At 34.5% G+C, this 14,644-nt stretch overlaps 2 protein-coding genes across 3 annotated transcripts; one reads left to right on the forward strand and one right to left on the reverse strand.

Annotated features, from left to right (window-relative positions):
- Window positions 1-4,288: 4,288 nt before the first annotated feature.
- Window positions 4,289-5,580, forward strand: LOC18054545. The gene is made up of 2 exons (XM_006451927.2): window positions 4,289-5,019; window positions 5,097-5,580. The coding sequence occupies exons 1-2, from the start codon at window positions 4,485-4,487 to the stop codon at window positions 5,513-5,515; spliced, it is 954 nt and encodes a 317-aa protein (XP_006451990.1). The 5' UTR covers window positions 4,289-4,484; the 3' UTR covers window positions 5,516-5,580.
- A 1,097-nt stretch (window positions 5,581-6,677) lies between these two features.
- On the reverse strand, window positions 6,678-10,710 carry LOC18054546 (cytochrome c-type biogenesis ccda-like chloroplastic protein). Of its 2 annotated transcripts, none has more exons than XM_024178702.1 (13): window positions 10,646-10,710; window positions 10,454-10,523; window positions 10,260-10,359; window positions 9,522-9,579; window positions 9,082-9,212; window positions 8,913-8,998; window positions 8,755-8,786; window positions 7,872-8,033; window positions 7,641-7,713; window positions 7,442-7,542; window positions 7,219-7,311; window positions 6,963-7,009; window positions 6,678-6,820 (listed from the first exon to the last, which is right to left on the reverse strand). In XM_024178702.1, the coding sequence occupies exons 2-13, from the start codon at window positions 10,521-10,523 to the stop codon at window positions 6,748-6,750; spliced, it is 1,026 nt and encodes a 341-aa protein (XP_024034470.1). In that variant the 5' UTR covers window positions 10,646-10,710; the 3' UTR covers window positions 6,678-6,747. The 2 variants fall into 2 exon arrangements, with proteins under 2 accessions (XP_024034470.1, XP_006451991.1); XM_006451928.2 differs by having other exon boundaries at window positions 9,082-9,240; window positions 9,522-9,576; window positions 10,258-10,359.
- Between the last annotated feature and the right edge of the window lie 3,934 nt (window positions 10,711-14,644).

Here is a 14,644-nt window from a genome sequence, read left to right on the forward strand (position 1 = left end):
TTGAATGGACATGTCTTTTGTGATAGTTTAAAAAAAAAATTGCGTTTATTCAAAAAAAAATCATAACATATTTTTTCTCACGTTTTATTTGAGGTGCGTATGAATTTGAATGAACAAAAAGGGTGGTTATATATACAGAATGGAAGTCTATGCTTATTTGAGAGTAGAGAGAGTTAGGGTTGACAAAAATAAATATTATTTTTCTACTACCCAATCATGTTCATGTTAATCTTTTTGTCACCTATGGAGGCTGGTCTTTATGTGTGATCTTTATTACATGATAAAGATGTAAGCTCACTCATGTATGAGTTGACTCTAATACATACCACTCATTAAAACTTGTTTGTGCACTGTGTTCAAGCTACAAATTTATAATTTTTATATCTTATATATATGTGCTATTTTTCTTTCAACCTATCTCCCTTACAGCCTAAAAATTCAAAGAGTTTGTCAACGGGTTAGCAAAACAATTTCGATTCAACTTTTATGTCAAAATCTCACCTTCTTTCCAAGTAGCTAGTACAACCGATGCTACATATTTATTTCACCTGTATTTGCCTAATATTAGCCAACCAAAACTCAGAATTATTGTGAAACGAATAAACTCGGCCACAATTTTGTATGCTGGTAGAGGAAATGTCACTTTCAAGTGTGAAAATTAAACACCGTCTCACTTGACTAGGAATAAGAAATGATGCTCATAATTGACCATATAGAAATTGTTTTATGCACATTCCGTATACAAAAAGGTATTTGATTTCTGCCAATCAAGAGATTGCATTTCCTCCATATAATACCAAAATAATTGATTTGCTTGGGGTTTAATCTGTAATTTCAAGTTTCTACGCTATTTATGCTCGAGAGGCTTCATGTAGCCACACACATCAAAATTAAATTAAATGAAGAGATGTCTTTATTGACATTCACAAGAAAATTATTGCCCAAAAAAAAAAAATTTCTTACCCGCATCCTACATATCAAACAATATTCAGTAATTTTTATAAGCTATTATGAGGCACAGATCGAAAATTAATTAATGGTCTCTTTTGTCCACTAATCATCTACTCAATTGAAAACTGAAATAAAATTTCACAATTATAATTTGTCATGTCACTCTTTGAGGTGACATGAAAGAAGTGTTTTTAAGCCATTAACAATCAACACTACTAAAATTTGTCTCTGTATAGACAGCTAAAGTGTACGCATAAGTAAACAGATCATGGTGCTGCCCACAAGTTGTTTATTTTTTTCGATGAAGTATTGTTGTCAATTAATTGCACTGACTCGCATACACTATTGGCTCGATCGTGTTCACATTTACAATTTTATAACACTAATAATCTGACAAAATGCACGTCAATATATATACGACGTCAGAATACAAAAACCATGTATATGATAAATATGGAAGCAATCATATTTAGGCAAAAAAACAAAAATATGTCCGAAAGTTAACAAAAAATAATTGTTATAATTATTTGTATCAGTGTTTGATCATCCTTCCTTTAATTTCTTTATCGTCAATTTTACTATTAATAATATAAAATCTAACACTTGGATTGACATAATGACATTGAGAAGATGTCATGTAACTCTTCCAAATGACCTAGTTTGGTTAATGCACACTAACGTACGTAGGATTGCCCTAATGAATGAGCAGTGAAATTTTTAGTTGGAAATAGATTTTAATTGGGAAAAGAAGAAGAAGAAGAAGAAGAAGAGTACCAACCTAGCTAACACACTACAAACGTCGTAAATAATTACATATTCTTTGAGAAAAAAAAAAGAAAATTAATAACTTACATGTAGTTTCTATTTTAATTTACGTTATATTGCCATATAAATTTTGTTAATCCTCAAAAGTGCGTGCATGGTCGGTGAAGGGTGCATCAACAATGTTGTTTGGCACATGGGAAACCCAAAAAGAACCACAAACCCGGCCGAGGATTTAGGATCCTGATATGAAAACAGCTACTGATTCTGCAACAGTCAAATATTTGTCCAGGCAACACCATTTGCACTAATGATTAAAAATTTGATTAGCACATGAAAGCGGTCATGTGCTGTTGGGTACTTAAGATTCTCTAGCAAGTTTACTCTAACTAGTTAACATTTAAATTTGCATTAAGTAAACAATAAGTATTCTTGAAACATCTCGAGATCTTAGCTTGGAACATGGTAATTTTTTTTTTTTTTTTGGGATTTAAGGTCATTGAAAAGGCAATATAAACTAACTTTTTATCACGAGAAGGCTCTGTGTTCAATGCAACATATTGAAGTGTAGATTACGCAGGCATTCTGAAGCATATATATATATATATAGCTTGGCTCTATTGAATTTCGTGGGTTTAGTATGATTTGGAGAAAAAAAAAATAGGTACTTTCTTATGATTGATTCGCATGGTTTGAACCTCCATCTTTTCATCGAAAAACACTTTGATCTTTCTAGAACTCGTCAATGAAACGTAACGCCTCCTATAGTTAAATCATGATTAGATAGGTCATTTAATTAATCTGTACATTTTCATATGACCCATGTGTTTGTTGTAAGAGCTTTTCAGTTTTAGAAGTTGCAGGGTCAAGTACTTGAAACCAATTCGCTTGATGAAAATAGATAATATATCTTTATCTTAATGATTGTTATGAGACTTGTGGTGTGTGCATTTTTACTTCTTTTCCCTTGTGACAACAAGTTTCAAAGAATTGGAAAACATATAGAATTTAATATATGCTAACATATTGGGGCCCTAAAATAAGAAGCTAAATCGATTGGTACTCTATTGGAATATTGGTAGCACAAACCTAACTATCCCCAACCTACAATCCTTACAAGACACAACAACCACACGAACTATGTGTTTGTTTTGTTTTTCTCATTTCTGTTCCAAAATTTACAATCCTCTCCGAGAATTTCCTTTATTAAAAACAAATAAAAAAGACTTGTTTTATCTCACAGTATTGTGAGTTGTGCTTATTTTTCTTATGTACAAATATTTATAATTTAAGGTTTATTAGGAGTCTAAATTTAGATTTTTATAATACCCTTCAAAACTCTGAATCCATATATTCATCATCGAAGAAAATTTACCAAACATAACCTAAAATTTTATGCCAGCCGTTGGGAAGGGAGATTTCTACCGGGAGACCAGAAATCTCTACCCCCATGACCTAACAGTATGAAATAAACGGTAAAAGAACAGTGGTTTTTGAGAACTCATAATTTTTTGTTATTGACATAGTGATTATAATATTATTATTTACAATAATTATTATTAAGTCAAGCTCAAGGTACACAATATTAAACATAATTTCAATCACACTTTTTTTTAACAATTAGATTATAATTTATTAGATTAAAGTTGACATGGAATATTAAAAATTTTAAAAATTAATTAATTACTGTGGGTCTACTATGTTAATAAATTATTTAAATAATTATTTTCTTTCTTATTTCACATTTCCCTTTATTGTTTCTTTGTTTCTCTCTCTCTCTCTCGCTGCCATAAGAAGAAACATACGACTTCTAGTTCATGAAGATGCAATTTCAACTGTTATTAATCTTGCCAGATCCGAAAAGAGCATTGTGTGGATTAATTGAATTGAGTTTATTCAAAATATATATTATGGGATTAATCATTTGAAGATTGAGAAAGATTTGTTCAAGAAAAAAAAAAAGTTAGATTCACTATAAATATCAATATGAAAATAAATTTTGAACACTTATCAACCGTAAAATAACCTCAGCTAAAAGTCTTTCTATTTATATTTTCTTACATTTTAGAGTAAAGAGACAAAAGTAGAAGAACACTTTAATTAAAAAAAAAAAAGAGAGAAAAATAGGTAAGTAATTTATTATTGTAATGGACTGATCACATTAATTAGTTAATTTTTAAAATTAATATATTTTATGTCAGATTTAATCTCAAACTCCTTAAAAAGTTATAATATCATGGTTAAAAACATATATTTAAAAAATTATGTTTGATATTGTTCTCTTGATGCTACCCCATTATTATTTACAGCAAAATTGTGATAAACATCTCTATATGGACTCTCTATTCTTATCCAAGAGGCAACAGCTACGTGTCAACAATGAAACGGGCCGACTATACTGCCGAAATGGCACTGTGGGCAGAAGCCAAATCAACCCCCAAACTGCCTACGTGTCACCTCCCGATCAAACCTCCACCTACGTGGATCACCTTCTCAACGACCTCCTTCGTCCTAATCAAACGGCCCACATCCACTTCATCATAATTATAAGACCCCCCCCGGCTCTTTTCTACTGCATCCCCTATAAATAACACTCCGCACAAGCATATATATAAATATACATACAAGCCTCAATGTTTGTGAACTTCAACATCTCTCTCTTCGGCTTACCTCGCTCTCCCGAAGCTTTCATTTTGGCAGGCAACAACACGTCCCTTGAATCTTGAAGTTTCGTTCTTAATCAATTATATGTTAATTTAATCAACCACAACATGTCAATAATTTTTTTGAAAGCGGCAGCGGTGTCAACATGCGTGCTATCAGTTGGCGTAGTGCTAAAACACTCATCAGTGGCGCCATTCATATCCGAGTTTTTAGCATCAGACGTTCCTTCATTCTGGAACCTACTGTTACAATGGCTCGAGCCTCCTTTTCTTTACTTACTCATTAACGCCATCATCATCTCCATCGTTGCCTCCTCTAAGCTCCAACAAAAAGGCCACCATATTGAGGATGATCAAATTTCTGTATTCCCGCCACCAGACAAAGTCATAGCGGCCAGCACTGAAGTTTCTTTATACGACCATATTCGTCCTGTACAAGATTTGAGTGATGATAACAAGACGGTGATGATGATGGACGGTGGTGATGGGGTTGCTGAGGTGGTCGGTGACGTCAAGACGACCCCGCCGCCTAAGAGGAGTGATTCTATGGAGTTTTCGGACTCGTCTGAAAAGGAGAGTAGAGACAAGCCCCCGGTTTCGACAAGATTCGGTCACCGGAAAGCTGTCAAAGCAAATCCTGAAGGTACTTATTTATTTATTTATTTTGGGGTTCGGTAAAGCCGCGAAAAATATTTATTTAATTTTTTTTTTTTTTTTCAGGGGGAAGGGCGTTGAGGGTGGCGAAATCGAAGCGGAACGACACGCTGGAGAGCACGTGGAAGACGATAACGGAGGGACGGGCAATGCCGTTAACGAGGCATCTGAAGAAGTCCGACACGTGGGACTCGCACGTGCGTCAGAACAGTACTGCCCCTGCGCCTAAAGTGAAGAAAGCTGAGACATTTCACGAACGTACTACTACCACTGCTACTACAGCGTCAACTACCAGCGGCGGCAGCGGCGAAGAGAGTGCGAATGGCAACTCGGCGGGAAGACTCAGGAGGGAACCGTCGCTGAGTCAGGACGAGTTGAACCGCCGAGTTGAGGCGTTTATTAAGAAGTTCAATGAAGAAATGAGGCTGCAGAGACAGAGGTCGTTGGAACAGTATAACCAGATGATTAATCGAGGAGCTAATTAGATATTAGTTGTTATGATAATGTTATTATTAGCATAATCAAGATTTTAAGCCTTTTATGACGTTCACTCGTGTCTTACAACTCTCTCTCTCTCTCTCTCTTTCTCTTTTTTAACTCTGGAATGGGTTTTACTTTAAGGATCAGTCCAAGTGTTGTACATAAGTTTACTGTTAGGATCCGATTATATTAGAACCGCTTTCATAATTATTTTAAAATTATAATATATTTTTTATTATTTTATTACTTTATATTTTTTTAATTATTTTATCATCTGTATAGTTATGATGCCTACTCTACTTTAGACTATCTCCAAAGTAACTACAATCTTACAGCTATAATATAGAGAAATGAAAGGAGTGTACCGTTTGGAACGGTGCATTCGACCGAAGGAGCTTGGGAACCGTGAGATTTGAGGATAAGCCTTCGAATAGCTGTTTTTATGTCGTACAGACTTGGTTTCTGGCAATTTGTTGCACTCAGATTTGGCTGTTCAAATCCGTCAAAAGTGTTTGCCAATATTATCCGAGAGAACCCATTTAGATATATACTTGGAAAAGACCATAATAAGCAAAGAAACAAAAACTTTCAATGCAATGTGGATGGAACCTTAGACTTTTACCTCCCTGTCTGGGGCTCTAGAAGTATCTCAAGTGATCCCATTTTCTCGCAAAACCACCAGATTTTATAGTGATGAGGCTGCTTTCCACTTTATGGGTGTGGTGGCGGACGCACTGTCTCTGCACACTGATGTCATTTGCCTCTTAAAAGGGGGAAGTGGAGTCTAATGATCTTATCTATTCTTCACGTCAAAGTGATGAAAGCAATGCCAGAATCGGTTAAAAGGGATCCGGATTTCGATTTTGTATCATTCAAATAATCGGTCTAGATGGATCTTTAGTTTACATCATATCAGAAAATTGTAACTTTTTTTCTTTTTTTCTCCCTTTCAAGGGGAAAAGAAGGTGGATGAAGAAGTCGAATGAGGTTCGTTTTCTTTACCACACATAGCACGGTCTGGTAACTAAATGTTCACTCGCTATATATGTTATTGTATTTTACTCGATCATACTTTGAGCAGAAAAGATTCTTTGAAAACATCGTAATTTTTCTAGTAAATTGTATAAAAATAAAGACTAGCACATTATGGTGTACATAAAGAAAAAATGGGGAGAATATTGTTTTATTTCTTGTTTGCTGTACAATACCTTTTGGCAAATAATACAGTGAATGATTTTTACATTGCCATTGTGGTGGGGAAAAGCCTATCCAAGAAAGTGTACAGGCCACCTCCCAGGAGAAGTGCACCACTGCAGAAACAGTCGGACATAAACATGTATCAGAAACAATGAATCTAATAGCAATAGCAATAAATTATGACAGGCAGATGCCATTCGTGTGACCTCAGAATCATATTCTGAGCAATTATGTAGAACATTTGTTAAAGATTACCTCATTGGATTTATCCACGAGGAGAACTTGCGAAAAGAAAGCAGACTCTGCAAAAACACATATCTAATGAGTTAAATTTAGTGAGAGAAATATAAGTACGGTAATACGTCAAATATCACTTACAACAACCCTAATGAATCTATTTCAATAGATTCATTTGAAAAATAAAAAAAAGAAAAAAAAATTAGGATGTAAGGATCCATGTCGGAGAAGTGGTAGCAACACAATAAATCAGTCCAAGTAAACAACTAACGACCTGCAATGCTCCAGCAAAAGAAGCAGCAAGAAGTAGAGGGGCAACATAGCCAGTAGTGTATGACAAAAGTAAAGTGCCACCTATTAGAGGATCCTGTCAAACATGAGAAGTAGGAAAACAATCTCATCAGCCTGAGTTTTATACAAATTATCAGAACTCCACAGTCCAACAAAATCAGAAAAACTGAAAAGATGTAGTGGTAACTTTAAGCTTTCAAGAATACCTTGGATGTAGCTACATATCCAAGTAAAGTGGCCAGCACAGGCGTACTGCAAGGTGATGCAGCTAACGCAAACGTAAGCCCAGCTAGATATGCTTGTACACCTAAAATATCAAATATTAATCGATTAATATGAGTTATACTAGAGGTTCCACCAAATTGCAGACTCTTGTTAAGCAGCCTAGAATGATAGGCCAATTACTCGATGGGAAGTTTGCAGCAGCAGCACGTGGGTCAAAGTTGTCAAAAAATGAGGGGAGTTGTAATTCGATTATCTGCAATTTTCACCACAGAATTAGTTGTAGATAAGAGTGTGAGATATAGAGCATCAGATCAGAGTAGCATGGGGTCAAAATGGATATCATTGGTACATATGTTACATATAATTTTTATCAATACCTCAAAGAAAACCAATGGAGCAGTCAATCAATACCTCGAGGAGATTTAGACCCATAACAATAGCCAAACCAGAGGCTGCCAAAGGTAAACCAGTGCCTATTTGACCATATGCCTTTCCTGCAAAGGAGGCTCCTACACCTAAGAGTGCAAGGGTTGTAGCCAATCCTAATGAAAATGCAATGGAATCCCCAATGATCTGATCAACAAATAACATTAATGTCATTTGGGAATTACAAGAGACAGAGACAGAGAGGGAAACGATGTCACATTTATAGCTTCCTTGAACAATTTACAATAATTTGTAACAGAAAATTTAAAATAAAAGGGGGATTCATGCAATATTAAGACAAATAAGTATCAAAACATCAGATGTTTAACTCTGTTTATGCCTAGACAGCTCCTACTAAAATACCTTAACCTCTTCTATTATTTTTTCGTCAAAAGATTGAAAAAGCTGGGTGAAAAGAAGCCAATAACAGCTAAACAATGACCCCTAACATTTGGCATTTAGGTAGTATATGTTAAGTGACATAAGTATTTTCCTACTCAAAAAGCCTTTATTTTCATTGCATTTTTTTATTCTGTGGCTAAAAGGCCCAACAGTTTGAAATAACTTATAATATTTCCAGGCTAACAAATAAAGGAATAACAAAAGATTCTTCCAACAGTAGCTGGTCTAGAAACAGGATCAGGATCCTCTCCTGATCTGATCTTCATATGAGAAAATTCTATTAATATGATTGGTCTTTAATAAATTAAAAAGAAAAAGTAGTTAAATCCTAATCATCCACTAACATTAAAACACAAGTGGCACAAGATCTGTAAAGGATCAGGAGTGCTCAGATCAGGAGAGGATCCTGATCCTTAGAAACATAGCAAGGAGATGTAGGAATTAACAAAAATGTAAAAGCAATTACTTGTGCTCTGCTTTTGCCAGACCCAAATGCACCTGGATGATTCCAACCAGTCCATGAATAAGCACCAAATCAAGATACAGTTTACAAACAGTACCAGCAGACTATTATTAAAAATAAATAAAGTAATTCCACAAGGTTTTTCAGAAGCACATGCTTACCGATATAACCAAGGGTTAGTGGTAAAACACTTAGTGTACAAGGTGAAAGACTGGTCACAAGCCCTGCCCCAAAAATAACTGCCAAACTGTGAAGATGAATGAGAGTGAGCCCCAGAGCAAACACAAATACAAAAGCCACCGCATGTAGCAAACAAAGAGCGACACAAACCTAGTAAAACTGAGAGCTGATAACTGGCCCAGAACAGCTTCATTTGCCTGCTGTCCAGCTGAATATAGGAAGCCGCCAAACATATCTCCAAGGCTTCCATCAGCCATAGTATAAACAGAAGCAGCTCCTTCCTGGCTCGAAGGAAAATAATTCGAGTTCCTGAGGTTATATACAAGAAAAGGAAAAATGAAATACTAAGCTTGAAAAATGACAAGATCTATCAGATGGATGCACAATCTTACATTTTAAAACATGTACCTTAAAGACATATTTTAAAAGAGATGAAAGAACCATTGAAATTTTACAGGTGAATATTGACAGCATAAAGTAATCAAGAAAGGGACAAAAAGTAGATTTCAGAAGCAACGAGCTTTCCCGAACAAGCACGTAAATGCACAAGCAGCAAAATCATGTGAAAACAAACATTACAAAACACTCACCAAGACATTCTCCATTGTTAAAGCCTTTGCATTGCCAATTGCTGCCAAATTGCCACTGAAACATAACATATAGATTTTAGGAAAAGAACATTAAAAGGTGTTTAAATTCACCTAAATGTACACCAAATATCCACAAATCAATGTGAAGAAACTAGAATTTGAAGGGCAGAAAAGATAATTAGAACTTATTCATCCTATCTACATCTAAACTAACAGATCATACATGACAAATTTTACATTTTTTTTTACCATACAGAAATGCTATTCAAAATTAAAGCTTCCTAAACAAAGACCAAAATCTCAAAAAGGCATATAAAGCAAACAAAATTTGGACAATATAAATGGCAAGCAAGCTGATACAACTATTATAAGCTTGCAAGCCTTTCAAAACAAAGGTAAACGAAATAGAAAATCAAACCAGAGATGGGATTTCATGAGATAGCTAATTAGTTGACTTCCCATATTCATTCATTCTCCAACTAATGGAACTCTTTTTATGCGATTCAAACTTCATGTAATTCCCATCCATATTATACAACAGTCATTATCCTTCAAACAGATCTAAATTGCTCGCAATAACAACTGTAGTCTATGTTTGGAATTGAGATGTTGTGGTGACTTTAATACAAAGCCGTTGTGGGACGGAGTCAGCAGCTATCAAGTATAAATGGGTTGTTTTCAAAATTAAGCATACTATCGGTGATTACAAATAAAACTTAAGAACGAAGAAAGTTACCTGTCAGGGTACTAAGAAACGTGTTCGTGGAAAAGCAGCGGATGCTTTTCTTAGCCACTGAGTGGCTCTTGTGCACGCTAACCCCAGGCGCCATTTGTTTGCCTAAGAACATAGAAAATATTGAAAGAGCTTAAACTACAGTTTTTAAGCAAACCAACCTGGGACATGCACATACACACAAAAGTGAGTGACTCACCATAAGCAGTGCTTCTCTGGTGACATGAAATTCTTGAAAAATGAACACTCTGGTTTATTAACAAACTCATCTGCATAATTTTCAAACAAAAATTATTACCACCACGAAGAAAATTGTACAGTGAAAAACAAATAATACTAAAACTTAAAATTAATTGCCTCGATTTTCTCCGCAACTGAGCGGGAGACCTACCTTGACGAGAACGAGATAAGGGAAACTGGGTTTCAGCTAATTATTACCCACTGGGCGAAAAATCAAAAATACCGAAATTCTGATGTAATGACGAAACTACCCTTACCGAGTTATTAAAAAAAAAAAAGGTTTTTGCTTCAATATTCATTTTAACTGTAATTAGATTGCCGCGGGCTTAATGAAACATGTTTGGTTGTTTAAAATAACGGCCGCATGGCGGGGAAACTTTACTAACAGACAATACAACGTAGATTAAGCAATTGACTGTAAACCGTAATGTGATTATTAAGAATTTTATTTTAATTTAAAACTGTGGGGACTCTTTTTTGTTTGGGTTTTTATCCGGGTCGGGTCAGTCAGAAAATGGGAACTGGCCAGTGTGAATTTCTGGGCTTCTCAAACTACCTAAGTGGGCTATGATTTATCTGTAAATGCTGCACTCTCTTCGGGGGAATGAATAGCCGCAGTTGTGAAGAACTATAAATTTTTTACATTGCTCTATTATTCCACCATTCATTTGTTGTAAATAATACATAAAATGTTGTCACGGCCTGACAAAAGAATTGAATGAACAATAACATATATTATCTTTGATAAATAATTGTACCAGAATTCAGCAATTTACATGTACTAAACAATGACATTTCATTCTGTCGTCCATCTTCTGCACTGTTAATCGATTTCACTGTTTAAAAGGAGAAGATGAATCATCAATTTACCACACCATTGGAAGATATTAAGTTATGGCTCCCAAATAAATTACAAAAACATGGAATGGAAGCATGAAAATGTCAAATATATGTGTGTGTGTGTGTGTCTCTGTACATTATACAATGCCAGAGAAATGTTACCATGAAAAATAAAAGAAATATAGAGACGAGAATTTGCCTGTTTGAGCATGAAGACAGCGAGATGATCTCATCACTGATGGATGACCCGCATGTACAGCTGAAGTCTAGAGCAGAATCTTTTGAGCTTCACCAGTTACTGAGGATGCACACGAGCAAATTTCCAAGAATCATAAAATAAACTGATTCAACGCCTGAAAAATTAAGAATGGCATGAGAGTCATTATCTATTCATCTCTTTAATCATATTCCAAACTTCATTTTAAGCCAACTTTTAGGCTCTTACTGACACAGACATTTTATAAACTGTAAATCTATTGAAATTATGTGCCTTTTTTATTATTATTATTATTATCAATACAGGCAATGAGATTTAACTACGAGTACCATAATGAAAATTTGTGCATCTCGGATAGATGAGAACCAAACAACAAAGAAAGAGAGACAGAAGGGGTGTTTTAAGGAGTTACAGTACTTCAAACAGCACACATTTAATTGAATTAACTCGCAACTTCAGTCCTGCAAATATCAGATACTCCTTTCTGCACATTAAACCACAACACATCAAAAGACATTGTTGCTTACTTACCAAAACACTTATCCAACATTCATAAAGCTCTAATACTGAACTCAACTAATCAAAATCAAAGTAAATAAAAACCAAAGAAAACATTTCATTGCTACTGAACAATGAGCAAGTGTTCTACAGCTTCCACATCATACCTGCATAAACTAGTGGCCAGCCAACATCAAATCCTTCATCAAAATGTCTACCAAGAGAATAAGACCACAAACGTCCATGTAAAGAAGTCACCTCCAATTGTGCACAGTACACTCTTTACTTCTCCAGGAAAGCTGGCTATGCTATGACATTTCCCCATAAATGTTATTAGCCAAAAAGAATGAAACAAAAGAAGTCATATGAGTAGAAATGAATAGAAAGGGGCTAGATAAAGTTAAGGAACAAAGATATGTAATAGTTCTTATTTCAAATAATTAAAAGGTGAGAAAGACTAACTACTTATCTCTATTCTTAACATATCTGCTTTTTTTTTTTAATTTATTAACCAAAAAAGGGATTTCAAACATGCCAAAATATATATAATAAGTTCTTTATTCAAGTTATTATGTTTTTAATCCTCTACTCGAGAAAGGAAAATTACATTGTTTATTACCTTTCCAACTTTGTCTTTTGGTTTTTACAATCCAAACTTAAACAAGAGAGAAACAGAGTAGATTTTGTTTTATTGAGGTTCCTTTTATGGCTTCAAGCTTCTTAAGCATTCAGGAAAAAGACTTCATAGTAAGTTAACAGCAAAATGCTAAAATGAAACTTCCCGTAGTAATTGAGAAGTTTGGATACATTACTCTTTATAACTACTAAATAATTGTCCAGCTCGGATTCTTGGTTTCCATACTATAATACAAGTATCAACACACGTGTATAAAGAAAGCAATGAGTTTTAAAACTCTAGCCATTCAAAATCTACTCAAACTTATAAGGCTCAAATGCTATATATCAATGTAACTAATGATAATAGAATGTATTATGGATTTCCTTCCAACAATGGAAAGATCATTAAGATAGATTTCTAATTGCAGTCATCAATCTAATGAATTCCAGAGGCATATCTTTAAAGGTTTAGTAAGTATTAAGTTACCAAATTATACAAATTGTGAGGCCCAAGATTAAGGCATAAAAGGCATATATTTATGTTTGCCAGTTATGCACTGGCATTATGAAAGTACCCAGCCTACCCAGGAACTTCCAGCTAACAGAAATGACACAGATGCAAACAATCCTAAACTGAGATATCTACTACTGTCTACTCAGTTGGTTCAATTTATAAGCGTATTTTTCTCAGGATGCATCAATCCCAACTGGCAATTAAAACTCAAAAGGAGTTTTCCAGAACCTCTGTTCATTGCGTGTGCTTCTAGCCTTTGGCTTTCAGCTTTTCAACTATTACCAATAGCACCACACATAAATTCTTACAAGGACTAAAAATTGTGTTAGTTATTTTTCTAGACATAATCTTTATGTTGTTCCTGGGTAGACACTCTTACTTTAATTTAAGGATTCAACCCAAACATCCCTTATAAAAGGAGATTCACAATATATCTGAGGCTCAAAACAAATCCCAGAAATACCTTCATTCAAGAAGTTGTATGATTTAAGAGTGCAATGCAAAAGATTTAAAGATGCTCTCACTGATTCTTTCAAAATATTGAGTTTGATATAGTTAAAATTATGGCGTTTTCATATATATGCAGTTTTTCACTGACAGTGTTACCTTCAGTTAGACTGTCACTAAAGGGAACCACAATCCACTAGCTACATGGTTTTGTAAACATTAAGCTACTTATTTAAAAATAATAAACAATAAGAGAAAAAGCGCTACATGGTTTTGTAAGCATTGGCTTTTGATTCTCGTTTTCATTTTGTAAGAATTGGTCTTCAATTCTTGTTTCCATTCATGATACATAGAGATTACAGTTCTTAACACACTCTCTCTCTCTCTCTCTAACTTTCTAGATTGATTGTAATTTTTCATTGATGCAGTGCTGCCTTTAAGCATGTAATCATAGGTCTACTAAGACCAGCCAACTAAAATGATTGTGAGATTCCTATATCTTAGAGATGAATAACTCATGGACTATCCAATTATAATTTGACGACATACAAGGATATCTATCAAGCGAGCACATCTGGGTATTTGGCTTAGGCATATACCCAGTAGACTTATAAAGCAAAAGCCAAGGTTTGAACTAATAAATTCTACCGTCACAAACATGTTAAAGCTAACTACATGATCATTTTAATTTAGACCACCATCTAACCCAGAGAGATTTTAAGTTCATGCATGGCATACACAATGTACATGTTTTGTAATGCAGAGATAGATTCACGTTTCGGTCGATGATTCTGGGTTTTTAATTAGACAGCAAAATAAAAGTTTATGGTTTTTACTAATAATTCATTCACTAAAACATGCTTTCATACAAAGAAAACCAGAAAAATGTAATTTGAACTTTCTCTGCAAAAGCAATCCCATTGACTACATTCCAGTTTATCAAATTTTATTTTGTAACTTTGAGGATTTGCAATAGAAGGAAAAACTATGTAAATAAGTTTATGATAGAAAGACAA

The sequence above is a fragment of the Citrus clementina genome, unplaced genomic scaffold (assembly GCF_000493195.1).
Source record: "Citrus clementina cultivar Clemenules unplaced genomic scaffold, Citrus_clementina_v1.0 scaffold_1, whole genome shotgun sequence".
Lineage (NCBI taxonomy): Eukaryota > Viridiplantae > Streptophyta > Magnoliopsida > Sapindales > Rutaceae > Citrus > Citrus x clementina.

Coding starts and splice junctions, on each gene's coding strand:
- LOC18054545 (XM_006451927.2), top strand. CDS start 4,485: ATGTCAATAATTTTTTTGAAAGCGGCAGCGGTGTCAACATGCGTGCTA. Junction 5,020..5,096: donor TGTCAAAGCAAATCCTGAAG/GTACTTATTTAT, acceptor TTTTTTTTTCAG/GGGGAAGGGCGTTGAGGGTG.
- LOC18054546 (XM_024178702.1), bottom strand. CDS start 10,523: ATGAGTTTGTTAATAAACCAGAGTGTTCATTTTTCAAGAATTTCATGT. Junction 8,034..8,754: donor CTGGCAAAAGCAGAGCACAA/GTAATTGCTTTT, acceptor TTTGTTGATCAG/ATCATTGGGGATTCCATTGC. Junction 7,010..7,218: donor CTTTTGCTGGAGCATTGCAG/GTCGTTAGTTGT, acceptor GTGTTTTTGCAG/AGTCTGCTTTCTTTTCGCAA.